At 43.5% G+C, this 24,442-nt stretch overlaps 2 protein-coding genes and 1 pseudogene across 2 annotated transcripts; 2 read left to right on the top strand and 1 right to left on the bottom strand.

Moving 5' to 3' along the window:
- Window positions 1–333: 333 nt before the first annotated feature.
- On the top strand, window positions 334–7,238 carry LOC117835002 (protein tesmin/TSO1-like CXC 5). Its single transcript, XM_034714355.2, has 8 exons — window positions 334–950; window positions 1,715–1,792; window positions 2,354–2,531; window positions 4,025–4,381; window positions 4,654–4,754; window positions 5,194–5,288; window positions 5,979–6,359; window positions 6,735–7,238. The coding sequence occupies exons 1-8, from the start codon at window positions 787–789 to the stop codon at window positions 6,899–6,901; spliced, it is 1,521 nt and encodes a 506-aa protein (XP_034570246.1). The 5' UTR covers window positions 334–786; the 3' UTR covers window positions 6,902–7,238.
- A 3,019-nt stretch (window positions 7,239–10,257) lies between these two features.
- LOC117853845 (receptor-like protein EIX2) lies at window positions 10,258–14,657 on the top strand. Its single transcript, XM_072291341.1, is given in 6 exon segments — window positions 10,258–10,704; window positions 10,707–11,580; window positions 11,583–12,124; window positions 13,583–13,943; window positions 13,946–14,263; window positions 14,266–14,657. Coding segments are annotated over 6 exon segments (2,805 nt in total). The 5' UTR covers window positions 10,258–10,386.
- Window positions 14,658–21,668: 7,011 nt separating this feature from the next.
- On the bottom strand, window positions 21,669–23,948 carry LOC140221593 (uncharacterized; annotated as a pseudogene).
- Window positions 23,949–24,442: the final 494 nt, after the last annotated feature.

Genomic DNA, 24,442 nt, shown 5'->3' with positions numbered 1-24,442 from the left:
CTTTAGTTAGAGGAGCCAAATTAGCTACACTAATGAGAAGAATGTGGAAGGAGCCGCTCTTGGACGTACATCTATTTCACTACTGGCAGTATTACTCCTTGAGCACCATTATTACAATGGAAAGCCAGCCTATTCATTCATAATTAGTCCAGCCTTTTCACAATTTCAAATTTCTACGTCCTTGTTAGCGCTACCAAGAAACTTTCAAATTTTAATGGGACCACATCCGGGAGGTCACTGTGCTGAAATCCACAGCCGTCCAACCCTTCAAATCAATTCAAATCCAGCCGTCCAATTCAAAGCAGACCAACCCCTGTACAAAGTAGCGAGAGAGGGAGAGAGAGAGAGAGAGAATAACCGATAAATGCTTATAAAATATTTCAGATTCAAAAAAACTTCAAAGAGACCAAACCTCCATTGCCCCATTAGCAGCTTCTTCCCTCGATCCCAAACTCTAAAAGATTTCGCCTTTCCTCCTCTCACCTCCTCCCCAAATCCGATTCCTCTCAATCTCCGTGTTCCCGTCCCAAATTTGGCTTCTTGGTCTGATCCCTCCGACCTGCTGCGTTCTTCCCCCCTCCTGTTTCCCGCTGCTTCTTGAGTTCTAGACTCTGGATGAGTCGAGGAGCTCGCCCCTGTTCGAAGGCTCTCGATCCAATTCCGACAGCTCGCGCGGCAAGATTCGGTTTCTGAGCCGGTACGCGGCGGTCTGGGTCCCGGATTGCTGAGTCCGCCTTGAGGTTTTGGCATCAGTGACCTAAAATTGGTGGGCATTCTGGTGTGGCGATGGAGCAGGGGAGGAATCAGCAGCATCCTCAGCAGCAGCAGCCAAAGCCGGCTATTTTGGCCCCCGTGGGCGAGATGAAGGCGCCCGCGGTGGCTCCGCAGCAGCCCAAGCCACCGCCCCCTGCGATGCCGGTGCCTCGGCAGTGGCCGATGGCCATCAAACCGTGAGGAAGCTCTTCAGCTTGAGATTTTTTCCCCTTCTGTTGGTGTGTTTGCATATGGTTTCGTTCTTGGTTCGTGGCCTGTTGGTTTAGCTCAGTCGTTTCATTTGAAATACTGTTGCTTGTGGTACCAATCTGTTTAAATAAGTGGCGATTTTTGAATATGTCTAAATGTATTGAAGAACTTGAGTAGAAAAACATTCATTTGCTCGTCTCATCTGTAGCAGCAATTCGTGCCTACGATTTCTGTAAAATGTTTGAGGTGTAGTGGAGCTTAAAGTAAATTTTAGTATTTGGGGGTTCTGGCTGACCATGTTGTGCTAATCAAAACAGATGCAGATCGACAGCACTATGAAAGGCAAATGTGAATGAATTCGTTATCATGGTTTGCAATTAATTAGAATTGATGCTTATTGCTTAAATATTTCTTAAGCTAACAAAGGCAAATGTGACTGAATTCGTTATTGGCTATCATGGTTTGCAATTGATTAGTATTGATGCTTAACCATTTATTAGTGAAGTTTTGGTCAGATGGTTGGAAATGTTGATTTCTTTTGAGTTCAAATTTACAGTGTCGCATTTCTATGGGCAGACAATTTTTATATCTTCAAATTTGTCAACATACATGATTGGGATCTTGGCTTTCATGTCTTCCTAAAGAAACTGTGTTTCTTGCAATATGATTCTTTTCCGTTTACAAAAAGAAAAAGCGTGCTGCTTGCAACATATTCCTTTTATTCACCTGGTGTTGCATTCTATTTTTGCAGGCCTTCCACTGAAGCAAAAACTGTCACTCCAAAGAAAAAGAAGCATTGCAATTGTAGAAACTCAAAATGTTTGAAGATGTGAGTGTTGATATTCATTGCACATACATTTCATGTTAGTTGCAAAGCAAATATAGAGTAATACTTTACATGTTATGTGCAAGATGGTAGGCTCTCCATCAATGATTAACAAGATCCATTCTCAGCAAAATAATAGTTTGTTACCATCTTAAGGGTATTGAAGTGAGCTCACTAAGAACGGTCTAACTGGTAATCTGGTAACATCGACCATTGAGAGTGCTCTGTGGTTTCTTTACCAACGAAGCATAAATGGATAAGTTTTGTGCACTTGTTCAGTCAGTGGACAAATATATATGCACATTAGTTTAGGTTTATGGGAGTGGGAGCTAACTGTTTCTTTTTGTATTATTATGTTTTATTTGTTTTCCAATTTTCGTTCTCATGCACTTATCTTTTACTCCTATTATTCCTGCTTTAATACCTTGGTATTCAAGTAATATTTTCAACTAATGTAACATTAGATTGCACGTTTCTGTGATTATTTGATTATTTTTCCTTATATAGCGTGTCATGCTATGTTACTAGAAGGTAAACTCTACTGACTTGGTGATGGTTTACTAGGTACTGTGAGTGCTTTCAAGAACTTCAATTCTGTGATGGCTGCAACTGTTCAAATTGTGGAAACATCGTCGGGAACGAGAAAGCCAGAAATGAAGCTATGGAAGCGATTCGTCAACGTAATCCACTTGCTTTTCAGCCTAAAATTGAAAATGGCCCAAGTACACACAATGTTCGAAAGGTACCTTCCTCCAATAGGATTCTTAATAACATGTTGCCATGTTGGCTGATTTGTATTATACTGTCTAAACCCAGGGACAGTTCACGTGTCTTTGCCATCTCTTATTCCACAGGAAGCTTATTTTAGTTTGGAGACATTGTTTTTCTCCCAATTATCAATGAAATAGACAACACTAAGTATTACAGATACTTAGATGACACATTCATCAGTAACTCTGTTTTTTTAGCATGTTGTGGTTACTTGCTACTGTTGTAACTGGATCCAAGAAATGGGCATGCCAGTATCTGAGGTTGCTGGTCTTTCCTGGATTCTGGCAAGCCAGCAATTGAATGATCAACAAGCGCTGGTTGAAGTTTGAGTTATTTCATTTTCTTCCTCCCCTTTTTCCTAAAAATTCTCAAGAATTTCCTTCTTTACAGAGCATAGAGTAGTGAGTACAGGAGTGAAAAGAGCTCAAAATAATATATTCTTACTGGGTGAACAATATTTCCTCAATTAACCTGGAAACTGGTAGCCAATCTGTCCTTTTTAACCCTGAACCCTGATGGCATACCTAAAGTTTTGTTTTGATCAATAAATCTCTTCTGTGTATTTGCTATGATGTAATTTGTTATAATTATAGCTCACACCTGAGTAGCATAAGTAGGCCCGGGTTCGACTCCCTGTGGGAGCAAATTAAATGGGGCTGGATTAACAAAAGGCCCCTCGTCGGCTGTGTTCCTAGTTATACATGTAACCACTGCGGCTGCCTTCAGCGAGATGCACGTGGCCCATGTGTCCTGGGCACTGTGGTGCATCCAGGCAGCCGGTCTTCGGGGTCTTTTCTCGACCGGGACAGTAAGAGATTCTTCTTAATGCAAAGCTCTGGGGGCGGTCTTTTCCCCCATCGGTCGAGTATTTTTTTTATGTATCAACAATAATCCAATATACAGCTGTGCCCATATACAAGCTTACTTTCTCCATGCTGCTGAATTTCTGTCTTTGAAAAAGTGCGTGTCTCTGTATCGGTGACACACTGACACAGTTGGACGCACTCAGCATGTATGTTTCATGTTATATTTACTTTCATACTCCCTTGTTAACTTGTTTACAGTTATTCTGAAATGAGACATTTATGTTCTATCCCTCAAATTGATATGACTTGTTTATCTAATTCATTGCATCTGATATTAATCTCTACTTATTGTTTTTTCAATTCCAATGGCTTTAATTAACATGAAAACTGCCAAAGTGATATTGGATTCTTTGGTTCTGTTACATTCTAAGCTTCAATATTCTGTGTTGGCCAGTTAAAGTTTCCATTTTATTTTTTATTTTCCTAGGGATATTTTTCCTCTCTGTTAGCAGGATATTTTTCTGCTTTCTGAAATTTGATTCTGAACATGTGCCCAATCCATATGTTCTAGGATATGTGTGCTTTTGCTCAGTAAATACAATCTATTTGTGTTTTCGATTGAGCTGCATGTGACCATACTATCTTTCTTGACCTTTAGGATACTTCCGGAGCAGTGCCTCTTGTACCAAAGCATAATAAAGGCTGTCATTGCAAGAAGTCAGGATGCCTAAAGAAGTATTGTGAATGCTACCAAGCAAATGTTCTTTGCTCCAAGAATTGTAGGTGCATGGACTGTAAGAACTTTGAAGGAAGTGAGGAACGAAAAGCTTTAGTTCAAGGGGACTATGCATCTGATGGAAATCAAACTCAACAAGCAGCTAGGGTAGCAATTAATGGTACCATTGGATCATCAGGATACAACCATTCTCCAGTGCGGAGAAAAAGATCTCGTGAAGATGCCGTAGGTATTAGGATAAACAGTGAAGGAAGTATGCCAGAGACACAATTTCAACAGGTATGTTCCAACTTCCTAACGATTTGGTCAGCACCTATAAACTGCTTGAATGAATTCTGAGACGCATAAGAAATTTAACTGAATACTGAATTAAAAATGATAATTTCATCTCTTGTTATTGACATCGCTATTCTTTGGATGCCTGTGCTGAAACACACTAGTAATTTCATTTTTTTCATCATCTTTGTTGCTATAATACCTTTTTTTTTTGCCTAATGCTTATTTACTTGTCTAACCCTTTTTCCTATTTTTGCAATTTTCTTGTGTGCTAGGGTAACCATGCAGACACTTCACTGCTTGCACCCTATTCCACAGGATTTGATGGGCACAGTGCTGCCAATTCCCAATCGAAATCATATAACCCAATCTACAGGTAGGTTGGAAGATATTTAGCATTCTATTAAATAACACAATAGTTGGCCAAAACGAGCTGATTACCTGTTAGGCTGTTAAGGACCTGGAATTGCTCAATTGTCAACCGGTACATAAAGGTGCTCTAGTTTGTTTGTGGACTAGTCAAAGAGGGGGTGGGGGGCTTTTTGAACTAGTGCCATTCCAGAGGGCAGAGTGTAAACCCATCTGGCCTTTGATATGATGCTACATGCAAACATTTAATTGCAATGTTACTGCAGCATTCTTGTGACTAGCTCCATACAGGTGGTTCAATCCACATAATTTATTTTTTTGAAATAGTTGTTTGTGCTAATCTTCAATTATAGAATTATTTCAAACCCAAATATATTAACAAACAATTTTGCTAGTCCCTGTTTACTTTGTGTACCTTCTCCTGATGAAAAGTAATATTTTATCAGGTCTCCACTTGCAAACACCATCCACCTTAGTGAGGTCAATGATCTTGTCACGCAATTGGTGACTGTGTGCAGAATGGCTGCAGCAACAATAGCTGGTACAGAGTCTTTGTCCTTTGTTCCTATTTTCTCTAATTATTTTTAAAACCCCAAAATTTGCATATAACATTAGTGCTAGTTTAAGTATTAGACATCACTGACAGAGTTGTGTGCACTGGAAATAAGAAATGGGATGATACTTAGAAGGCACTAACCTAGTTATACAATTCTCTCCTTTTTTGGTAAAAAATCCTAGTTATTCGAATTTGTTAACCAGCAGCATTTTCATATAATTTTCTATAGTCCTTGGCCTTCTAACCACATTTACTTTCACATATGTCAATTCGAAGTCTAGAACCAATTTGGACCAAATGTTTGAGCATTATATGCTTTACGGGAAAGAAAAGATAAAGTAATATAATGTTAATTCTAGAGTGAAGCAAAACAAAACCCTTGATGTCCACCTTTTTTCGCGGAAACAGTAACTAATTTTGTATTGATAAACATCTTAGTGTCATAATTTGAGATCAACATGAGAAGATAAATTATGACACATTATGTCATTCTTTGATATCAACATGAGAACGCATGTAAGTAGGATTTAGGGTACATGTGTGTATGGACACTGACTCAAAATTGATTATGCTGCATGAGACAAGCCTCAAGCTAGATTTTGCACCTCTGTTTTGAGGAGTGATTGTCATAACCCTAGATCGTTTCTACTAATTTTGTTTTGCTTGTATTTACAGATAATAAAGTGGATGGGACTACAGTGGAGAAGGAATTCCATGTGAATGGTGAGTTAAGCAATGGTAACTGCAAACAGCAACAATTGTCAGAAGCCTCCCGGATGGATATCCTCACAAGAGGATGTAGTGATCCACCAAACAGTAATGAAATGGACTCCCATTGGTCTGACACTGCTAAAGATTCTAGGCCTGCATCTCCAACAACACAAGCACTAATGTGTGATGAGCAGGATACCTCATTTGGAAACGATTATAGAAGTTCATATCCCTCGGTTTCATGTGATCAAGATATTTCCGAGATAAATGCTGCACAAGAAAACCTGGTATTGACTGGGTTGCGAGAGTATCTCCGTGTGATTATCACACGTGGAAAAATAAATGGTGAGTTGGTCTTGCCCTTGTTGGTGTGGCCTTCAGTGAATGTGTCATTCAATTTCCTAAGTGCCGATAAAATGCAAGTAGTTTTCGATGGAATTGTCACATCTCAAAACCGTAGGAGCTAGCACTGTCTATTTATGAAATTTGGGGATATTTATGCCAAATCTTGTTATTTTACTTGTAACATCAACCAAGGCTTCTGAGGTCCATGTTTGCATATGTTCTTTGTTTTAATAACTGGATCCTGGAAACTAGAACTTCTTATACCCATGCAACTATCGTCTGCTTATCAATACTGTTGGAAGTTTGTATCTGCATAATCTCATTACATTACTTTCAGATGGACTTGTCATTGTAACATTGGTGCTCATGTTGTAGAACACAAATCCTCTTCAGAGGCAGCGATGGAATTGGATGGCCGACAACATGGAGCAATGCCTGCTTTTGCCCCGAGAGAAGTTAGAGAAAACATTCCTTCTTCGAATGGCATCGAAACCCCTGGAATTAATCAAAAATTGACCCATGATGATGGATCGAAAAGGTAATAGTGGAAGTTAAGATCAACAATTGACCCAGGATGGTGGACTGAAAAGGCAACAGTGGAAGTTAAGTAGAACTAGGTACAAGATTGAACTTGTGCACTTGAAGATCCCTGCGCTACAAATTAATTATGTACATAGATGGGCAAGATAGGTGGTATAGGCCCTGTTGCCGTTTCTGGCAACTGGCCTTGTAGGAAGAGAACAACCATTCATGAGGTGTAGCAAGCAAAAAAAAAATAATGCCAGCTACACATTGATGTAATAATTTAATAAATATGATTCATTGTTTGATGTGTCTTGGATTTTGTATAAAGCTGATCCTTCCTGGTTTTATTACTGACGACAGTAATCTTGAGAGTTGAGAATGTGAGTACTTTCTCCGTTGTCTTGTGAAACAAAAGAACCCCGTTCGATACACTTAATTTTGATTCTGCACGTAATCAGTAGCAGTTACGTTTGGGGTACTGATTCAATCCCGCGTCCGTTGCAGCTTCAAATGACTTGTTGATCTTTTATGTTCCTGTCGTTATGCTGATTAGTGGTGTACTGCTCTTGAGTCTAGGCTCTCTGTTCTCGACATGTGAAGGAGCTGACGTGTGTTTGGATTCCATCCAAGTTTCCAAGGCACATTTTCAGGAGACTGATTTTTTTTTTATTATTGTTTCAGTCGACATATTCGATGATGCACATGTTCACCAAGGTTGCTCTCAATAGGTTGTTAGATGCGTGTAATATGAAACATAATGTTGCAACTCCCACGTTAATGTTGTAGATTTTGGTCTTTGATGCTTCAGACGTTTGTTTCAATGTTGTAACCTGTCGACCGAAAATTGTCAACATTACTTCAATCACTTGACAGAAAATTAGTAAGGTCTAGCTACTCCCCATCTCCACGCCCTGCGTGAGGGAGAAAGTTAACTGGCATGGATTGCATTATCAGATGTGCATTTGTGTAAAGAAAATTGTGCATGCTTCTGTAAAGAAAATGATATATACAGTGATTCTGCATGTATAACAAAAGATATATGGTATAAATATTTAAGTACCACCCGTTTGTCTATTAAAGAATATATCTTTAGCACCAATTTTATTTATTATAGTTATTTCTTTTTGTGCCATCCAAGATGAACTTAAATACAAATAAATGTTTTTTATTTGCAAAAATTATAAATTACTAAAAACAATAAAGTTGAGCATGTATAAATTGTACAGATGGAAATTCTTTGTAAGAGTATTTGCATTTAGATCCACATATGTTTTGATAGTGGGAGCTTAAATTATCCGCACAATAGTTGGCTGTTGGAAGACCAAGATAATTCTTATAGACATAATTAAAATAAGAGTCTTTTGTATATTGACATGGCATAAGTTTTGATAGTGGGAGCTTAAAAGACAAATGCTCAATTATAGAAGGTGAAATTATCTTAATTAGAGAAACTAATAAAGAGTGAGAGAAATAATGTGTGACATGTCTGAGACCAATATGTGCATTGACTTCCAATCAAAGTGACAAGTTTTAACTTTTAAGCACAAAAATACATGTAAAAAGGGGAAAAATGAAGTGTTAAATGACATTATGAAATGTAAAAGTGGATCCACTAATAAGGATAGCTGACGACATGTATTGTCTTGTCGAATGGATGTGAATTAGAGTCAAGTCATTTTTAGCATTATCTTGTAAGAGTGTATATACACATACAGTGTGCTGTTTGGAAAGTTTTGGCACAAATAAATTCATTAAAGATAAAATTTCAAATATATATTGTTAACCACCACATGAGGTACACATTAGATTTAGTGGTATAATATAATAGTAGTTAATGATGGTTTTCTTCTCAAAATATTTTGAACTAGATTGACTGTGATCCTTTTTGACAAAAACAACTTGGGACAATGATCCTTTCACTCATTCTGTTAAAGTTGTCTGTGAGCTCTTAATTAAAGTATTTTGAACCATCAACTCAGCACAGGTGCTCGCATTTTCCTAGATATATTCCATGATTTAACCGGCGTTATTCTTTTAGTTGTAGGCGACGTGCCCGTCGACGCGAGGCGCTAGTGGTGACTTCATCAATCTCGAAGATTTGCCGGCTCAGTCTTTCGGAGGTGCTCGTAAGGGTAGGATTGCGTGCGCGTGCTCGTAGAAGTAAGTGTGCATGCATATATGTGAGTGTTTGCGTTTGTGCTGTGTAATTCGCAAAAAATCAATACGTGAGACAAGTGTGGGAATGTAAGAATAATTTGTTCAAAAGTGTGGCTCATGTAATTTAATGAGTTAATTCCAATAATTCGCGTTCTAGTGTGATACATGGTTGCTAGATTGAAAGATGTAGTATTATTGGGTTTAAGTACCCTCTTCTCTCCCTTCGAACTTATAAAAAAAAGTTTTCCTATAGCTGGGATAACCGAAAAAGTTCACAGAGGAGTATTTTGGTAACTTCACAATTCATAAACATTTATATTGACTGAACCTGCACGTAGCTAAAACACTAGCCGGACTGAGCGTGCATTTAACTCTTCCTAGGCAAATTAAATGTTGGGTGAGGTCATATATTTTATCGAAAATTATGCACCTGACAGTGACGCGAAGAGTGTACTAGGACATCACTTTTGTACGGACGGTCAGCCAGGCGATAGCAACAGAGAATCAGCATCATCAGTCCTGTCCTCGTCGCAACCATGTCCTCGTCGCAACCATAAACGAACAGGGGCGAACGGGGTCTTCGTCTTCCGCGGTTTGCTGCAAATACTACGTCTCGATTGACGCACTGCTACTTCAGCAGCAGTTCACTCCTCGAATACCAGAGACAGTTCGCCTAGTAAATTTTAGGCAGATAATAGCAATACTTAAAAAAAAAATCTAAAGTAACTCTAATAACTCTTTTTAATTTGATGGATCCTTGCTAAACTTTAACTAAAGTTTAGTCCCATTTAGTTCTAAATTTACCAAACACCCCTGCTAAACTTTAGTTGCTAAACTTTAGCCTATAAGGTTGCTAAACCTTGTTAAAAGGTGGGGTGGACACCCTTTACCCTCCATTAATGCCGGTCTGGATACCCCCTCTCTCATTAAGGGCAAATAGGTCATTGTCCATCCCATTAAATGCTGTTTAGCTCAGGAAACCAAACAATCATGCCTAAAGTTTACCAACTACACTTTAGCAACTTTTAGCCCCTAAAGTTTAGCAAAGGTATCCAAATAGACCCTTAATTATATTTGCACGATTGCTTTCTTAATTAGCAAGTCTGGCTCGGACTGACGATGGGAGTAAACGATCGATTCGTTAACTGAGCTAGAAGATATTACGAGGACGATGGTTTGAAAGTTATATAAATATTTTTGGTGGGATAAATTTAGAAAGTTAAATGAAATGGGCTGAGGGGGTGGGACTGAGGGAGTAGTTCACACCTCAATCAGTCGTCACCTTGCTAAGCATCGTTCACACACAGATCGATCGGGAGCTGATCACAGTACTCGTACGCTAGCCATGCACGCGGCGATCCTCTTCGTGGCGCTGGCCGCGCTCGGCGGCGGCGGCGGCGGCTGCGTCCCGAGCGAGCGCGCCGCGCTCCTCGACGTGAGGCGCGGCTTCACCGGCGACCCGGACGGCGCGCTCTCCTCGTGGACGGGCCTGGACACCGGCTGCTGCCGGTGGCGCGGCGTCGTCTGCGACAACGCCACGGGCCGCGTGGCGGAGCTCCGGCTCTGCAACGCGCTCGCCGACGCCGGCAGCACGGGCCTCAGCGGCGAGATAAGCCCCGCGGTCCTCCGCCTCCCGCGGGTCGCGCACCTGGACCTCAGCGGCTCAGCCACAACAGCCTCAGCGGCGGCGGCGTGGCGTCGCCGCCGCCGCCGCTCCCGCGGTTCATCGGCGCGCTCTCCGCCCTCCGGTACCTCAACCTCTCCAACACGTACGTCACCGGCGAGGTCCCGCCGCAGCTCGGGAACCTGTCCCGGCTGGTTACTCTCGACCTCAGCTACCTCGCCGGCCTCTACTCCGCCGACCTCTCCTGGCTCGCCGGCCTGACCTCGCTGGAGTACCTCGACATGGGGTCGGTGAACCTCAACGCGTCCGTCGGCTGGGCGCGCGACGTCAACACCCTCCCGTCCCTGCGCGTCCTATCCCTGCCGTTGTGCGGGCTGACGATGACGCCGCCGGCGAACCTGACACGGCTCCAGCGTCTCGACCTCTCCTCGAACGCAATCAACGCCTCGACCGCCGACGACGCCTGGTTGTGGCACGTGCCGACCCTCACCTACCTCGACCTCTCCGGCAACTCGCTGTCCAGCCCGTTCCCGGACGCCATCGGCAACATGACGGGTCTCCAGGTGCTCGACCTCAACGGCAACACCATGGCCGGCATGATCCCGGCGACGCTACAGCACCTCTGCCTCCTGCAGGTCCTGGACATGACGGTGAACCAGATCTCCGGCGACATGTCGGACTTCATGGCCCGGCTCCCTCGCTGCGCGCTGGGGCACCTCCGGGTCCTGCAGCTGTCGGCGGCCAACGTATCCGGGCGTCTGCCGGAGTGGATCGGTGACATGTCTCAGCTGACATATCTTGATCTCTCCTTCAACAATCTAGCAGGAAAGATACCCCAAGGAATCGGCAAGCTCTCAAAGCTCACCAGGCTCTTCCTGAACAAGAACAACCTGAATGGCAGCTTGTCGGAAGCCCACTTGTGGATCTAGTGAGCTTGGAGTGGATCGATTTGTCGCATAACTCAATGTCGATGGAGATCAGGCCTACCTGGAAGCCTCCTTGCAAATTGGTCTATGCTTACTTCCCTGATGTCAGGATGGGACCTCAGTTCCCAGCATGGATCAGGCACCAGCCAGAGATCAGGTACCTTGACATCTCTCATTCAGGTATAGTGGACACACTGCCACGGTGGTTTTGGAAGTCATTTGCAGATGCAGTTTACCTGAACATCTCGGTGAACCAGATCAGTGGAAGGTTGCCATCTTCTCTGAGATTTATGAACTCTTCGCTTGCGATATATCTCGGAGCGAATAACCTCACTGGTTCTGTGCCATTGTTACCAGAGAAGCTGCTTGTGTTGGATCTCTCAAGGAACTCCTTATCTGGCCCAATTCCATCAGAGTTTGGAGCCCCTGAATTAGTGGAGCTGGATGTCTCCTCCAATAGGATCAACGGAACAGTGCCTGAATCTCTCTGTCAGTTTCCAAACTTGATGCATCTGGATGTATCCAACAACGATCTGCTTTAGGGGGAGATCCGGAAAAAGCGGATCAGCCCCCGCGTCACCCCTCACGGGAGGCACCTCCAGCGTCCGCGCCGCCGGGCCTCCACCAGTGCTTTCACCTCGTCGTCGCCGGAGCGCGCCGCCGGAAGTCCGGTGGTCGCTAGGAAGGCGACAGCGAGGTCTCTCCTCCTCTCCCTTCACTACCTCGATGACGAGCCTGCCGGCCCTGCGGGGGCCTGGCGCGGAGCGGGTGACGGCGCCTGCGACCACGCTCGCAGCAGGGCGGCGACGCCCTCGCCGGTCCTCCGCGGCGCGAGCCTCCTCAGTTCCCGTCCCTAGAACGGGGGCGGCAGGGCCACATCCACGACGCAGCGACGCCGTCGTCAGCTTCGCGGGGTCCGCCTCCGCGGCGGTGACGCTGCACCGCAGCACGCCGTTCCGGGTGCTCCTGCACGCGACGGACGCGAGCGTCTTTCTGCTCAACGGCGGCGACGTCCCCTCCGGGCGGTCGCTGTCCGTGGTCTGCGTCGGCCCGCGCCCCTGCTTCTGCCTCCAATGCTCGGTTGGATCTGCTTAACCTTACCGGGGAAGGATGGATTCATTCACGAACCGCGTACTCGCAACCAAGTGCTCATGACCTCGCCACGCGGCAGGTGTGGTATGGGACGTATTTCGTCAATGTCAAGGTTGGTAGTGCTTCAGCCTCCGATGATCCGTGGTGACGTAATATGAGACGTGTTCCGTCGACCCTTGGGGCTATGTTGTGCTAGGCTAAAGTATGATGGCGAAAATTGTGCTAGCCTTGACCAGCTTCGATGGTGATAATGCCTTTGAGCACCGTTTTACCTCTTGAGGGCGCTGTCAATTTGTCTCGAGCCCACCCCATCACCAAATCTCCATGTGAAAACTTTATCCTAGCGGGCAGCGGTGGTAGCGACTATCGTTGTTTCCTCGGTGGAGGCGTCGTTTCGGAGATTTTGAGTGGTGGTGTACTTCATGCGGATATTGTAGTTGTCCAACTTAGATTCTTCAATAGCAACCGGTATCTTGCTCGTCCCTAATGAAGTGTGGATAGTTTAGTTTTGCTGCGATCTTGAGCCTGTGTTCAGAGAATCAATCAGCAGATGGAGTTGCCACTCTTCTTCGTTGTTGGATTGGCTGATGCTTTAGTTTCATTTTCACTCATTGAGTAGAAGTCGTTTCATTTGAAGGAGACTTTACGAAACAAGATGTATATGGAGATTACTTAAGTAGTTAGTTTGTCAGAGAATTTGAGTTGTATTTTCTTATTTTGTTATTTCTCTTTAGTACATCAGATTTTCTGATGTTTTGACTACATGTTTTTTTTGAAACATGTACCCTTATGTAATCTTTGTGGTTTGAAGCTGGAATATCGTCTTACATTATTAAGAAAATAAGGTGCTGAAATGTGTCGTCCAATGGCATTCCTTATGTAATCTTTGTGGTTTGAAGTTGGAATATCATCTTCCATTATTAAGATGCTGAAATGTGTCGTCCAATGGCCTTGGTCTTACTACTCTCATCTTGTACAACAACAATCTTTCAGGGGAATTCCCAGTGTTCCTGAAACACTGCAAGGACATGACATTCCTTGATCTAGCTCAGAACATGTTCTCCGGGATCCTACCGGAGTGGATCGGGAGCAAATTGCCATCCTTGACGCATCTTCGGTTGAGATCAAACATGTTCACTGGTAACATCCCTACTCAGCTTGCAGAGCTTGGTGATCTGCAGCTCTTGGACCTAGCCGACAACAGGATATCAGGCTACATACCTAGTTCTCTTGGAAACATGACCGGCATGACTCAAGAACACCCCCACTTGTTCTGAAGCCATTGACAGGCTACGGCGCATCGGGGAACGATCGGATTGTGGACAGCCTTCCAATTGTGACAAAGGGACAAGATCGTGGGGTTATCTACATGGTGAGCCTTGATCTTTCGGACAATGTTCTCGACGGAGAGATCCCGGAGGAGCTTTCTGCTCTCACAGGATTGGTGAACCTGAACTTGTCCAGGAACCACTTGACTGGGACAGTCCCATGGTACATTGGTGCTATCAAGAAGCTCGAGTCCCTCGGCTTGTCGAAGAACATGCTCTCCGGTGGTATTCCATCTAGTCTATCAGACTTGACTCACTGAGCCATCTGAACATGTCCTGGAACAATCTGTCGGGGAGGATACCTCAAGGGAACCAGCTCCAATCACTTGCCAATCCAGCATACATCTACACTGGCAATGCCGGTCTCTGCGGGCCGCCTCTGTTGAAGAATTGTTCCTCTGGAGACGATGATGGTGTTCAGGCTCCTCTCCATGGAGAGAAAGGTTTACCGAAGATTGTGTTCTTTTACCTTGGACTGGCTGTAGGATTCGTGGTGGGGCTTTGGCTGGTGTTCTGCTCCTTGCTGTTTGTGAAGACGTGGAGATTTGCGTATTTTCGGGCCATTGATAAGACGTATGATATTGTGTATGTTTTTGTTGTTGTAAGGTTGTCGAGTCGTGGTGCGAAGGAAAGCACTACGAGCTAAGCAGATTATTTACTGCACACGTGAAACGATCATATATGTTGTAACATTGTAAATTAATTCTTGTCTTTGTCTGCAATATAAACGTAGTTCAAGTTTGCAGCATCCTCACTGACCCGCTCCTGCTCTGGTTCCTCGCTGTCTGTGATGTAAATTAGCTTCTCGTGCTCCTCCTCCCCCTTTCTGTCAGTCCTGCTTTTCCCGGCTTCGCCGTGTAAGACCTTGGCCTGGGGCCATCCTTGATCAATGAAAATTCAGTGGGCTACTTCCCCCCCCCCCCCCCCCCCCCTTCCCCCCGGGGTTGTACAGTGGATGTTGTATTGGGGTACTCTCTGAATGGCATTTGTGCATTTCAGCAGTATGTTTGTCAAGAAAGAAAGAAAGAAATGCTACTCCTCCTTTATGCAGTAAAACATTTTCATGCTTTAGACAGTAGTTTCACCTGCATTTATATTCTGCCCTTACTGATACGATGCAGCAGTTTCTGATGTCGAATCATGCAATAAATTGCAACAAAAGACAGCAGCGGAGGTACGTCGCTGCCGATCGAGCGCTCCGGTGAAGACCGGCCATTCAGACTTTTGATCCGGTCGCCGGAGTTTATTGCCAGGAGACGTCTGATGCAGGCCACAGGTCCAAATGAGATGTGCTGATGGTTTTTACCAATGTTTGATCTCGCATCAGGCATATACTGAAGAAAATTAGCTATGTATAAAAGTTGATTTGGCGGTTTGTCCTAGCAGTTGATACTTGATACATAACATATCATTATCCTACTACTTTGTTAACCTGGGCGGCTCTGTACGTACTGGTCACCCTGCTGATCTCATCTCTGGGTCGATTTGTAGGCAGGCAGGAAGGCTGCCGAGAGCAACGCAGTCACCTCGGTGTCCCATCTCCATCACATTCCATTTCATGAAGCCGCCAACGCAAGCTCGTCATCTGATTACCTCGTAGAGTAGTTGTGTTGACCCGCAAAGGGCAAACCCCTGTGTTCTGAAACTCCTTTCTGAATTCAGATGCATCCCCTTCCGTCGTCCAGGGATGATATGAACAGCATACAGTACTGTAACGTGTGTCACCCCTCGCGTCGTCTTCTCCAATCTCCATTATCATGTTGTCGCATGCCCAGCCCAGATGTGACTTGTGTGGAAGCTGCCTGCCGTGCCGTGGTCTACACACACTGTACTGCAAGCCACAACACGCCGATCCTCCTCCACAGTCGGATGCCGAGTGCTTGGGGCGCGGGAGCGAGACGAGGTCATCCGATCCGGAAGAAGGAGGAGGAGATCGAGATCAAGGAGAAGGAGCAGGAGCGCCTCCAGGCCGACCTCAGGAAGGTGCAGTGCAGCGCGCCAAGGAGTTGAAGCCCACCGTGGTACGTTCTCAGATCTCCCGATTTCAATTCATATCTCGTCGCAGTTCCTCTTGATCCGAATGCCAGGTTGATCCATCCATCTATGGCGCGACCCCTTCCCGCCTAGCAATGCACCGGAAAACCGCGCAAACGGAGGCCCCACAACCTCCTGGCCCCTTCCTTGCGCCCTCGCTGAAGCCCACCCAAGCACAAACCACAGGTGGCCAAATTTGTTCTTAGCATTTTGCATTTTAGCCCCTGGTGAAAATTCAAACTGTAACCCTGATTCAGTGTCTACGACGCACAGCTGCCACTCCCCGAGGAAGGCATATGCCGGCCGTGGTTAGGTGCGAATCCGTCGCTGGCGATCATCACATCGAACCATTCATGGGCAAGGCGTCCTAGCTGCAGATTGGCTTGCTACGTCCATTTTATTCAGGTGCTTACCAGATATGTTATTTGAATAATGGTGTTGTGCAGTTACCACTGGAAACTAAATCGGTATTAGTTGAAGTCGAGTACATCCTCTCAAGAATATATGCTATGTTTCACTGTTACTGCTTAGCATCTGCCTTGATCAATCCATAATTAGCGCAGACATTCACAATCAACCAAGTTCATTGGTTCCTAGAAAAAAAAGAGTCGTTAAATACATTCTGCCCATCTCAAACATTGAATTATATTCCAGTTAACGATGCCAGTAGTTGTAACACTCAAAATTCCATCATGAAAATAATGTGAGCAACTCGGTCTAGCATTCTCTCTCTAAGGACTAAATAAAGCATTTTAAATAAATTAAAGTCTTTAGTAAATTAAAGAACACTCAAATTTAATTTTAGAGGCGACAAGTGTTTGATGAGTTTTCATCTTTTGTTTAGTTTTTGTTTGAAGTGTTATTTGTAAAAGTTTCAAAAATTTATAAACCTTTTCTTCTCCAATCCAATATGCGGGCTCAATCTTCTTTTCCTCTCTATTTGGGCCCAAAGCATCTCCCTCTCCCCTTCCTTTTTCAGCCGGCCCACCTCCCTCTCTTTTCTCCTTGCGCCGGCCCAGCTCCCCTTCCTTTTCCTCTTTGGGCCGCCACCTCCCCTCTCCTTTCCCCCACCAGCCGGCCCAACCAGCCTGCCACCCCTTCATCTTCCTCCAGGCGCCTGAAGCGCCAGGAGCCAAGCACACGCACGGTGCCGCCCATGCGCCGCCGGCCCCCTCGGCCCCCTCGCCTCCCGGCGTCCCTCGGCCTCCCGAGCCCCTCCACGACCTCGCGACGTCTCCCCTCCCCCACTCCCGACCTCAAACCATCGCCTCATCCTTTCCTCTCCCCGGAAACGGCCGCACAAGCTTCAAAGCCATTAATGGCCGGCCGACCTTCGATCTCTCCCGGGAGCCCCTTTCGCTCCTCCCCGGGGCCTATAAAGGTCGCCATCGACCTCGCTCGGAGTTTCTCTTTCCGTTTTGCTACTCACCGGCTTCTCTCTCGCACCGCCGTGCCGCCGCCCAAGCCACGCCGCCGCCCGTTCTATCGCCGGCGAAGTTCCTGTTCTTCCTCCGGTGAGAGCCCTCTCCTTCCTTCCCTCCTCCTCTCTCCCCCTCTCCCCCACCGGGGCGCCACCGCCCGCGCGCCGGCGAGGCCCCCCTTCCCGTCGGCCATGCCCAGGCACATGCCTGTTCTGGAGAAAGGAAGAAGAAGATAAGATGTTTTGCGATCTAGTCCCTGAACTCTCTGTTATTCCTTTTACTTAATTCTTGTGTCTTGTAAATTTTCCAGAGAAGCCCTTGAAGTTCCTGTATTCTTTTATTTTAACCCGAGCCATGTCATTTTGTAGATCTAACCCTATGTTTCTCTGTTTTCGCATGTACTATTCAGTATATCTTTCTAAAATTCCTTGCTAGCCCCTGAAGTATATAGTTAATTCTGTTTTAGCCCTTGGAACTTGTTTATCTCATATCTTCATTGTTTTAAATCCGATTTTAGCGATTCTCGCGCTCACGCGATCGTCTCTGCATGAACGTTAGTTTTAGGAGTTTGTTGTAAGCCTTTGCATATGTTTGTTGTACTGTTTTACTTATTCTTTGTTTGTTTGCCTTGTGTGATTGTGTAGACGACGTGACGTTCGCGGAGGAGCAAGTCCAAGAGCAGCCACCGTTCGAAGAAGAGTACTCCCAGTTTGCCGAGGAAGGCAAGTGGCCTTCTCCCCCTGCATGTTCTTTTTGTCCCAATAATATCATGATTAAACACTTTATCTATTTCTTGTATGTGCATAAGTTTGACGGGAATGCCTATTAAGGACTTACCTAGTTTTAATCTTGTTTCCTTGTATGAACCTGTTTAATCATGTTGGGTAGCATGCTAGTTGCTTAACTATGGGTTGGTAATGTTCTAATCATGAAAGATACTAATCATGTTTTATTTATGTTTCTATACATATTTAATTGCAAGAACACTTGTTTTAATCGGAACATGGAGAACCACCCAAGAAAACAGTACAACCACAACATCACATGGCTCTGATTTTAGCCGAATAATTAGGCATGTAGTTAGCTGGTGGCTTTACCGAAAGGGCAAGGAGGGGGAAGGTGTTGGGTGCATGATCTGGAGCAGTAGCCTTCGCTAAGGTGCTTTCTCATTAACGGGTTGTGGTCCGCATCGCTACTGAAACTCTAGCAGGCTACCAGTTATCTGTGTATCTTTGTAAAGGCTTCGTAGTGGACCCCCCAGCCACTCACCAAAGGAAGTGTTTAAGGGCTTTGCAAACCCGGGCGACACGGGGGACCACGAGTTGTGGGTAAAGTGTACAACCTTTGCAGAGTGAAAACTGATATATTAGCCGTGCTCACGGTTAAGAGTGGCTTGGACCCTCACATGATAATTGAACTTAAAGATGAGATTAAACTGTGTTACCTTTACCTTTGGGTTAATGTTAATGTTATATGCTTAAGTTGGATTGGTATAAACTTACACTTAGTAATTAGGTGCTGCTAATAAAATTTGACCAACTAAAATGCTAATCGCTTAAAGCCTTGAGCCATTCCTTGTGAGCCTTGCATGTTTCCCCACTTGCTGAGTACCAACCATAAGTGTACTCACCCTTGCCCAAATGCTGTTTAGAAGCTTGTGACGACGGGAAGTTCTTCGATGACTTCGAGGAGTTCTAGGCAGGTGTTCACCAGTCAAGCCTATGGAGAAGCTGCGCTGTGTGTGTGTGTGCGTGTTAAGTTATCGGTGAACGATTAAAGACCTTTGTGTCTATCACGCTAAGTGTAATAAAGTTCCTACTGGTTTATGTACGTTTTTGAGCACTTTCCGTTTTGCTACTCACCGGCTTCTCTCTCGCACCGCCGTGCCGCCGCCCAAGCCACGCCGCCGCCTGTTCTATCGCCAGCGAAGTTCCTGTTCTTCCTCCGGTGAGAGCCCTCTCCTTCCTTCCCTCCTCCTCTCTCCCCCTCTCCCCCACCAGGGCGCCACCGCCCGCGCGCCAGCGAGGCCCCCCTTCCCGTCGGCCATGCCCAGGCACATGCCTGTTCTGGAGAAAGGAAGAAGAAGATAAGATGTTTTGCGATCTAGTCCCTGAACTCTCTGTTATTCCTTTTACTTAATTCTTGTGTCTTGTAAATTTTCCAGAGAAGCCCCTGAAGTTCCTGTATTCTTTTATTTTAACCCGAGCCATGTCATTTTGTAGATCTAACCCTATGTTTCTCTGTTTTCGCATGTACTATTCAGTATATCTTTCTAAAATTCCTTGCTAGCCCCTGAAGTATATAGTTAATTCTGTTTTAGCCCTTGGAACTTGTTTATCTCATATCTTCATTGTTTTAAATCCGATTTTAGCGATTCTCGCGCTCACGCGATCGTCTCTGCATGAACGTTAGTTTTAGGAGTTTGTTGTAAGCCTTTGCATATGTTTGTTGTACTGTTTTACTTATTCTTTGTTTGTTTGCCTTGTGTGATTGTGTAGACGACGTGACGTTCGCGGAGGAGCAAGTCCAAGAGCAGCCACCGTTCGAAGAAGAGTACTCCCAGTTTGCCGAGGAAGGCAAGTGGCCTTCTCCCCCTGCATGTTCTTTTTGTCCCAATAATATCATGATTAAACACTTTATCTATTTCTTGTATGTCCATAAGTTTGACGGGAATGCCTATTAAGGACTTACCTAGTTTTAATCCTGTTTCCTTGTATGAACCTGTTTAATCATGTTGGGTAGCATGCTAGTTGCTTAACTATGGGTTGGTAATGTTCTAATCATGAAAGATGCTAATCATGTTTTATTTATGTTTCTATACATATTTAATTGCAAGAACACTTGTTTTAATCGGAACATGGAGAACCACCCAAGAAAACAGTACAACCACAACATCACATGGCTCTGATTTTAGCCGAATAATTAGGCATTTAGTTAGCTGGTGGCTTTACCGAAAGGGCAAGGAGGGGGAAGGTGTTGGGTGCACGATCTGGAGCAGTAGCCTTCGCTAAGGTGCTTTCTCATTAACGGGTTGTGGTCCGCATCGCTACTGAAACTCTAGCAGGCTACCAGTTATCTGTGTATCTTTGTAAAGGCTTCGTAGTGGACCTCCCAGCCACTCACCAAAGGAAGTGTTTAAGGGCTTTGCAAACCCGGGTGACACGGGGGACCACGAGTTGTGGGTAAAGTGTACAACCTTTGCAGAGTGAAAACTGATATATTAGCCGTGCTCATGGTTAAGAGTGGCTTGGACCCTCACATGATAATTGAACTTAAAGATGAGATTAAACTGTGTTACCTTTACCTTTGGGTTAATGTTAATGTTATATGCTTAAGTTGGGTTGGTATAAACTTACACTTAGTAATTAGGTGCTGCTAATAAAATTTGACCAACTAAAATGCTAATCGCTTAAAGCCTTGAGCCATTCCTTGTGAGCTTTGCATGTTTCCCCACTTGCTGAGTACCAACCATAAGTGTACTCACCCTTGCCCAAATGCTGTTCAGAAGCTTGTGACGATGGGAAGTTCTCCGATGACTTCGAGGAGTTCTAGGCAGGTGTTCACCAGTCAAGCCTGTGGAGAAGCTGCGCTGTGTGTGTGTGCGTGTGTTAAGTTATCGGTGAACGATTAAAGACCTTTGTGTCTATCACGCTAAGTGTAATAAAGTTCCTACTGGTTTATGTACGTTTTTGAGCACTGTCTTTGATGTATTCACTGATGACGTCAGCATATGTGTGAGAACGGATCCTGGCACACATATGCGATGCATTCGGTTTTCTCCAGAAACCGGGTGTGACTGTAGTGCAATTTTTCTTTCTTTTCATAGGAAAGCTGATTTAGATCAAATCCCTATTTTGCAGAAAAAATTGCATATATTGGGCACTTGAATGGAAATTCAATTCAATAGATATTGTCCTAACTGACCATGAGTAAGTCTATAAATAGTATTCTCCTTCTTCCTCCCAGTCCTCTTGCCTTGCAAACAGTGACTGACCTAGGATTTTTTCACAGGGTATGCTGAAAAAAATCTTATGCAATTCGATAAAACCATTTACAATTTGGTAAAACCATATTCTAATTCGGTAAACCACATGCACTAAATAACATGATAAGTCTTAAATTCAAAGATTAATAACAAATCATAATAAAAATAGTTCAAATGAACTACAGTTCGAAATATAGCATAAAAGAAACTTACAATATTACTTGTTTGCTTTGTTTACCCGCTGCTTTTTAAATGACATGAATGTCTTGATTATATCTTCTTCATTCACTTGGAAGAAAATATCCCACTCAATAAATATGACTAGACAATCGTCCAAAACACTATCACCTACCTTATTCCTTGACTTTGTTTTCACTTTAACCATTGCAGAAAATACCCTTTCAACACTAGCTGTTGCCACTGGTAAAAGCAATATCAATTTGAGAAGCAAGTAAACCATATTATACACTTTGTGCCTCCGTGTTTGAATAAGCTTAACTGAGAGATCAACGATATTGTCTAGACCCTTGAGGCTATCATCTCGTCGCATGTCATTAATATAATTATCAAGTTGCAATTCAAGTTTTAGCAAATCATTGTTGAAGAAGTCCTTAGGATAAAATTTAGCCAATCCGCAAATGAATTGGAAGGACTGAAGGCTGACATACAAGAAAGTAGCTCCATATTGATCTCATCAAACCGATTATCAAGCACTTAACTAATTTGATCAATGACACCAATATATACTTCATTTCTAAAATGGTCATCATTTGTTTGGTTTCGGGCACGGGCATACCTTGCTGATTTTCCATACGGCACATAATCACGATCCATAGCAGGAACTTCAACATCATGTTTAATGCAAAAGGAAGTGACCCTCTCAAGTGATCCCAACCATCAGACCTCAACTGTTGCATATTCTTTGCCACATTAAGAAGGGAGATTGCATTAAGAATATCTTGATCCCTTCTCTGCAAACACTCGAATAACTCATTTGTGTATCCAAGAATAACATACATTAAGTGCACAAAGAAAACAAACTCAAAGGTTTCAAATGCTCCAAGCACAAAATGTATCTTTGTCCAATCATCCTTATGTGAAATATCATCACAAGATCAATGAGCACATCATGGATTGAGGAATATATAGTAATGATGTTGCATATAGTTTTGTAATGAGAGCCCCATCGAGTTTCACCAGGCCTAGGCAAACTCATATCTTGATTTAATCCACTCCCTGATTCAAGCTCACCACACTCAAGTGCTTTTTTGATATTCTCAAGCTTAGCATTTCGAAGCATACCATGACACTTGCAAGAAACTCTAATAATATTTAATAAGATAGATACTTGATCAAAAAAGCTCTTACAATCAGTATTTCTCTTGGCAACAACAACAAGAACTAGTTGGAGTTGATGTGCAAATCAATGAATATAATACGCAGAAGGTGATTCTTGCATGATCAATATTTTTAGCCCTTTAATATCTCCTTTCATATTACTGGCCCCATCATAACCTTGACCTCTAATTTGAGTCATAGTCAATCCATGACTAACAAGTAAACCCTCAATAGCTTCCTTAAGTGACAAAGATGTAGTATCATCTACATGAACAACTCCAATAAAGTGTTCACAAGGCCTTCCAAGTTTATGAACATAACACAAGCAAAGAGCTAGTTGTTCTTTATGTGTTATATCACTGGACTCATTAGCTAAAATTGCATAGGGCTCATCACCAAGTTCTTCAATTATTTTCTTTCCAGTTTCTATGGCACAACAATGAATAATTTGCTTTTGTATCTTTGGGCTAGTTAAGGTGCAATTACCTAGAGCATTATTCAAGACATACTTGTTCACTTTATTACTATTTCCTACAAGAAACTTCAAAAGTTCAATGAAATTTCCTCTATTACTAGACTCTTCATTTTCATCATGTCCACGAAATGCCAATCCTTGATGCAAAAGAAACTTGATACATCTAAGTGAATATGTCAACCTTTTCTTATAAACATGAAGATTCTCATCAGTCCACTTCTCAATGTGATAATCAATTGCTACCTTGGGATTCATAAAGCCAATGTATCTCTCCTGACCTGCATTGTGTGCCATAGAACCATTATGTTTGAGAAGTGCTTTGTTTCCTATATTCCAATTATTCCATCCATCAACAATAAATGTATTTGATCTAGTACCCTTCTTGAACAAGTAGCATATAAAGCAAAACACAGAATCCTTCTTGATACTATATTCAAGCCACTCATGATTATACATCCATACAAAATTGAATTGGCGATCCCTAACTCCAATTTTTCTTGATGGAAAATCATGTGTAAAAGGTTTGAATGGGCCTTTAATAATATATATTCTTCGAATTACATCTTGATCATTAACATGATAACTTTCAATGGGCTGCCTTTCACCTGGATCATGTGGAAGGCAATTGATGTCATAAATCGGCAACTGTGATGCGGGTGGTTGCAATGGCGGAGGCGAGAGCATAGGATCCGCGATTTCTTCAACTACCACTCCATCCTGCTCTTGATTCTATTCTTCCACAAAAGTTTCAACTGGAGATGAGACAATGTTTGAAACAGCAGCAACTGCTGCCTTCTTTGCTGCGTGTTTTTGAAAAAGAGATGCAATATCTCCACCTCTCTTCATAATCCAACCATTCTGAAAAAAACAATGTCTATGTAATGTAAGTACGATAACTAACTAGACACTATACAAACCAAACATGTAATGTAATGATAGAATCATATTTTAAACTTTCAGGTAGAAAATTTGCAAATCACAGCCTCGCAAGATATGAATTTAAGACTGCTGATGGATTGATGGTCTATTCAATAAACTAAATAAAAAAGCACTCATTTATAAATAAATAAAAATATCCTAGGTCCGCCACTGTTTAAGAACATAAGTTTTTTCAAATAAGAAAAAAGAAGAAGATAGATTAATCTTAAACCTCCATTGCCAGTCAGAACTCTCGGACC

Source organism: Setaria viridis, chromosome 1 (assembly GCF_005286985.2).
Source record: "Setaria viridis chromosome 1, Setaria_viridis_v4.0, whole genome shotgun sequence".
In the NCBI taxonomy this organism is placed as follows: Eukaryota; Viridiplantae; Streptophyta; class Magnoliopsida; order Poales; family Poaceae; genus Setaria; species Setaria viridis.
Note: the sequence above shows the minus strand (reverse complement) of the source record. Positions and strands in the feature narration are given on the sequence as shown.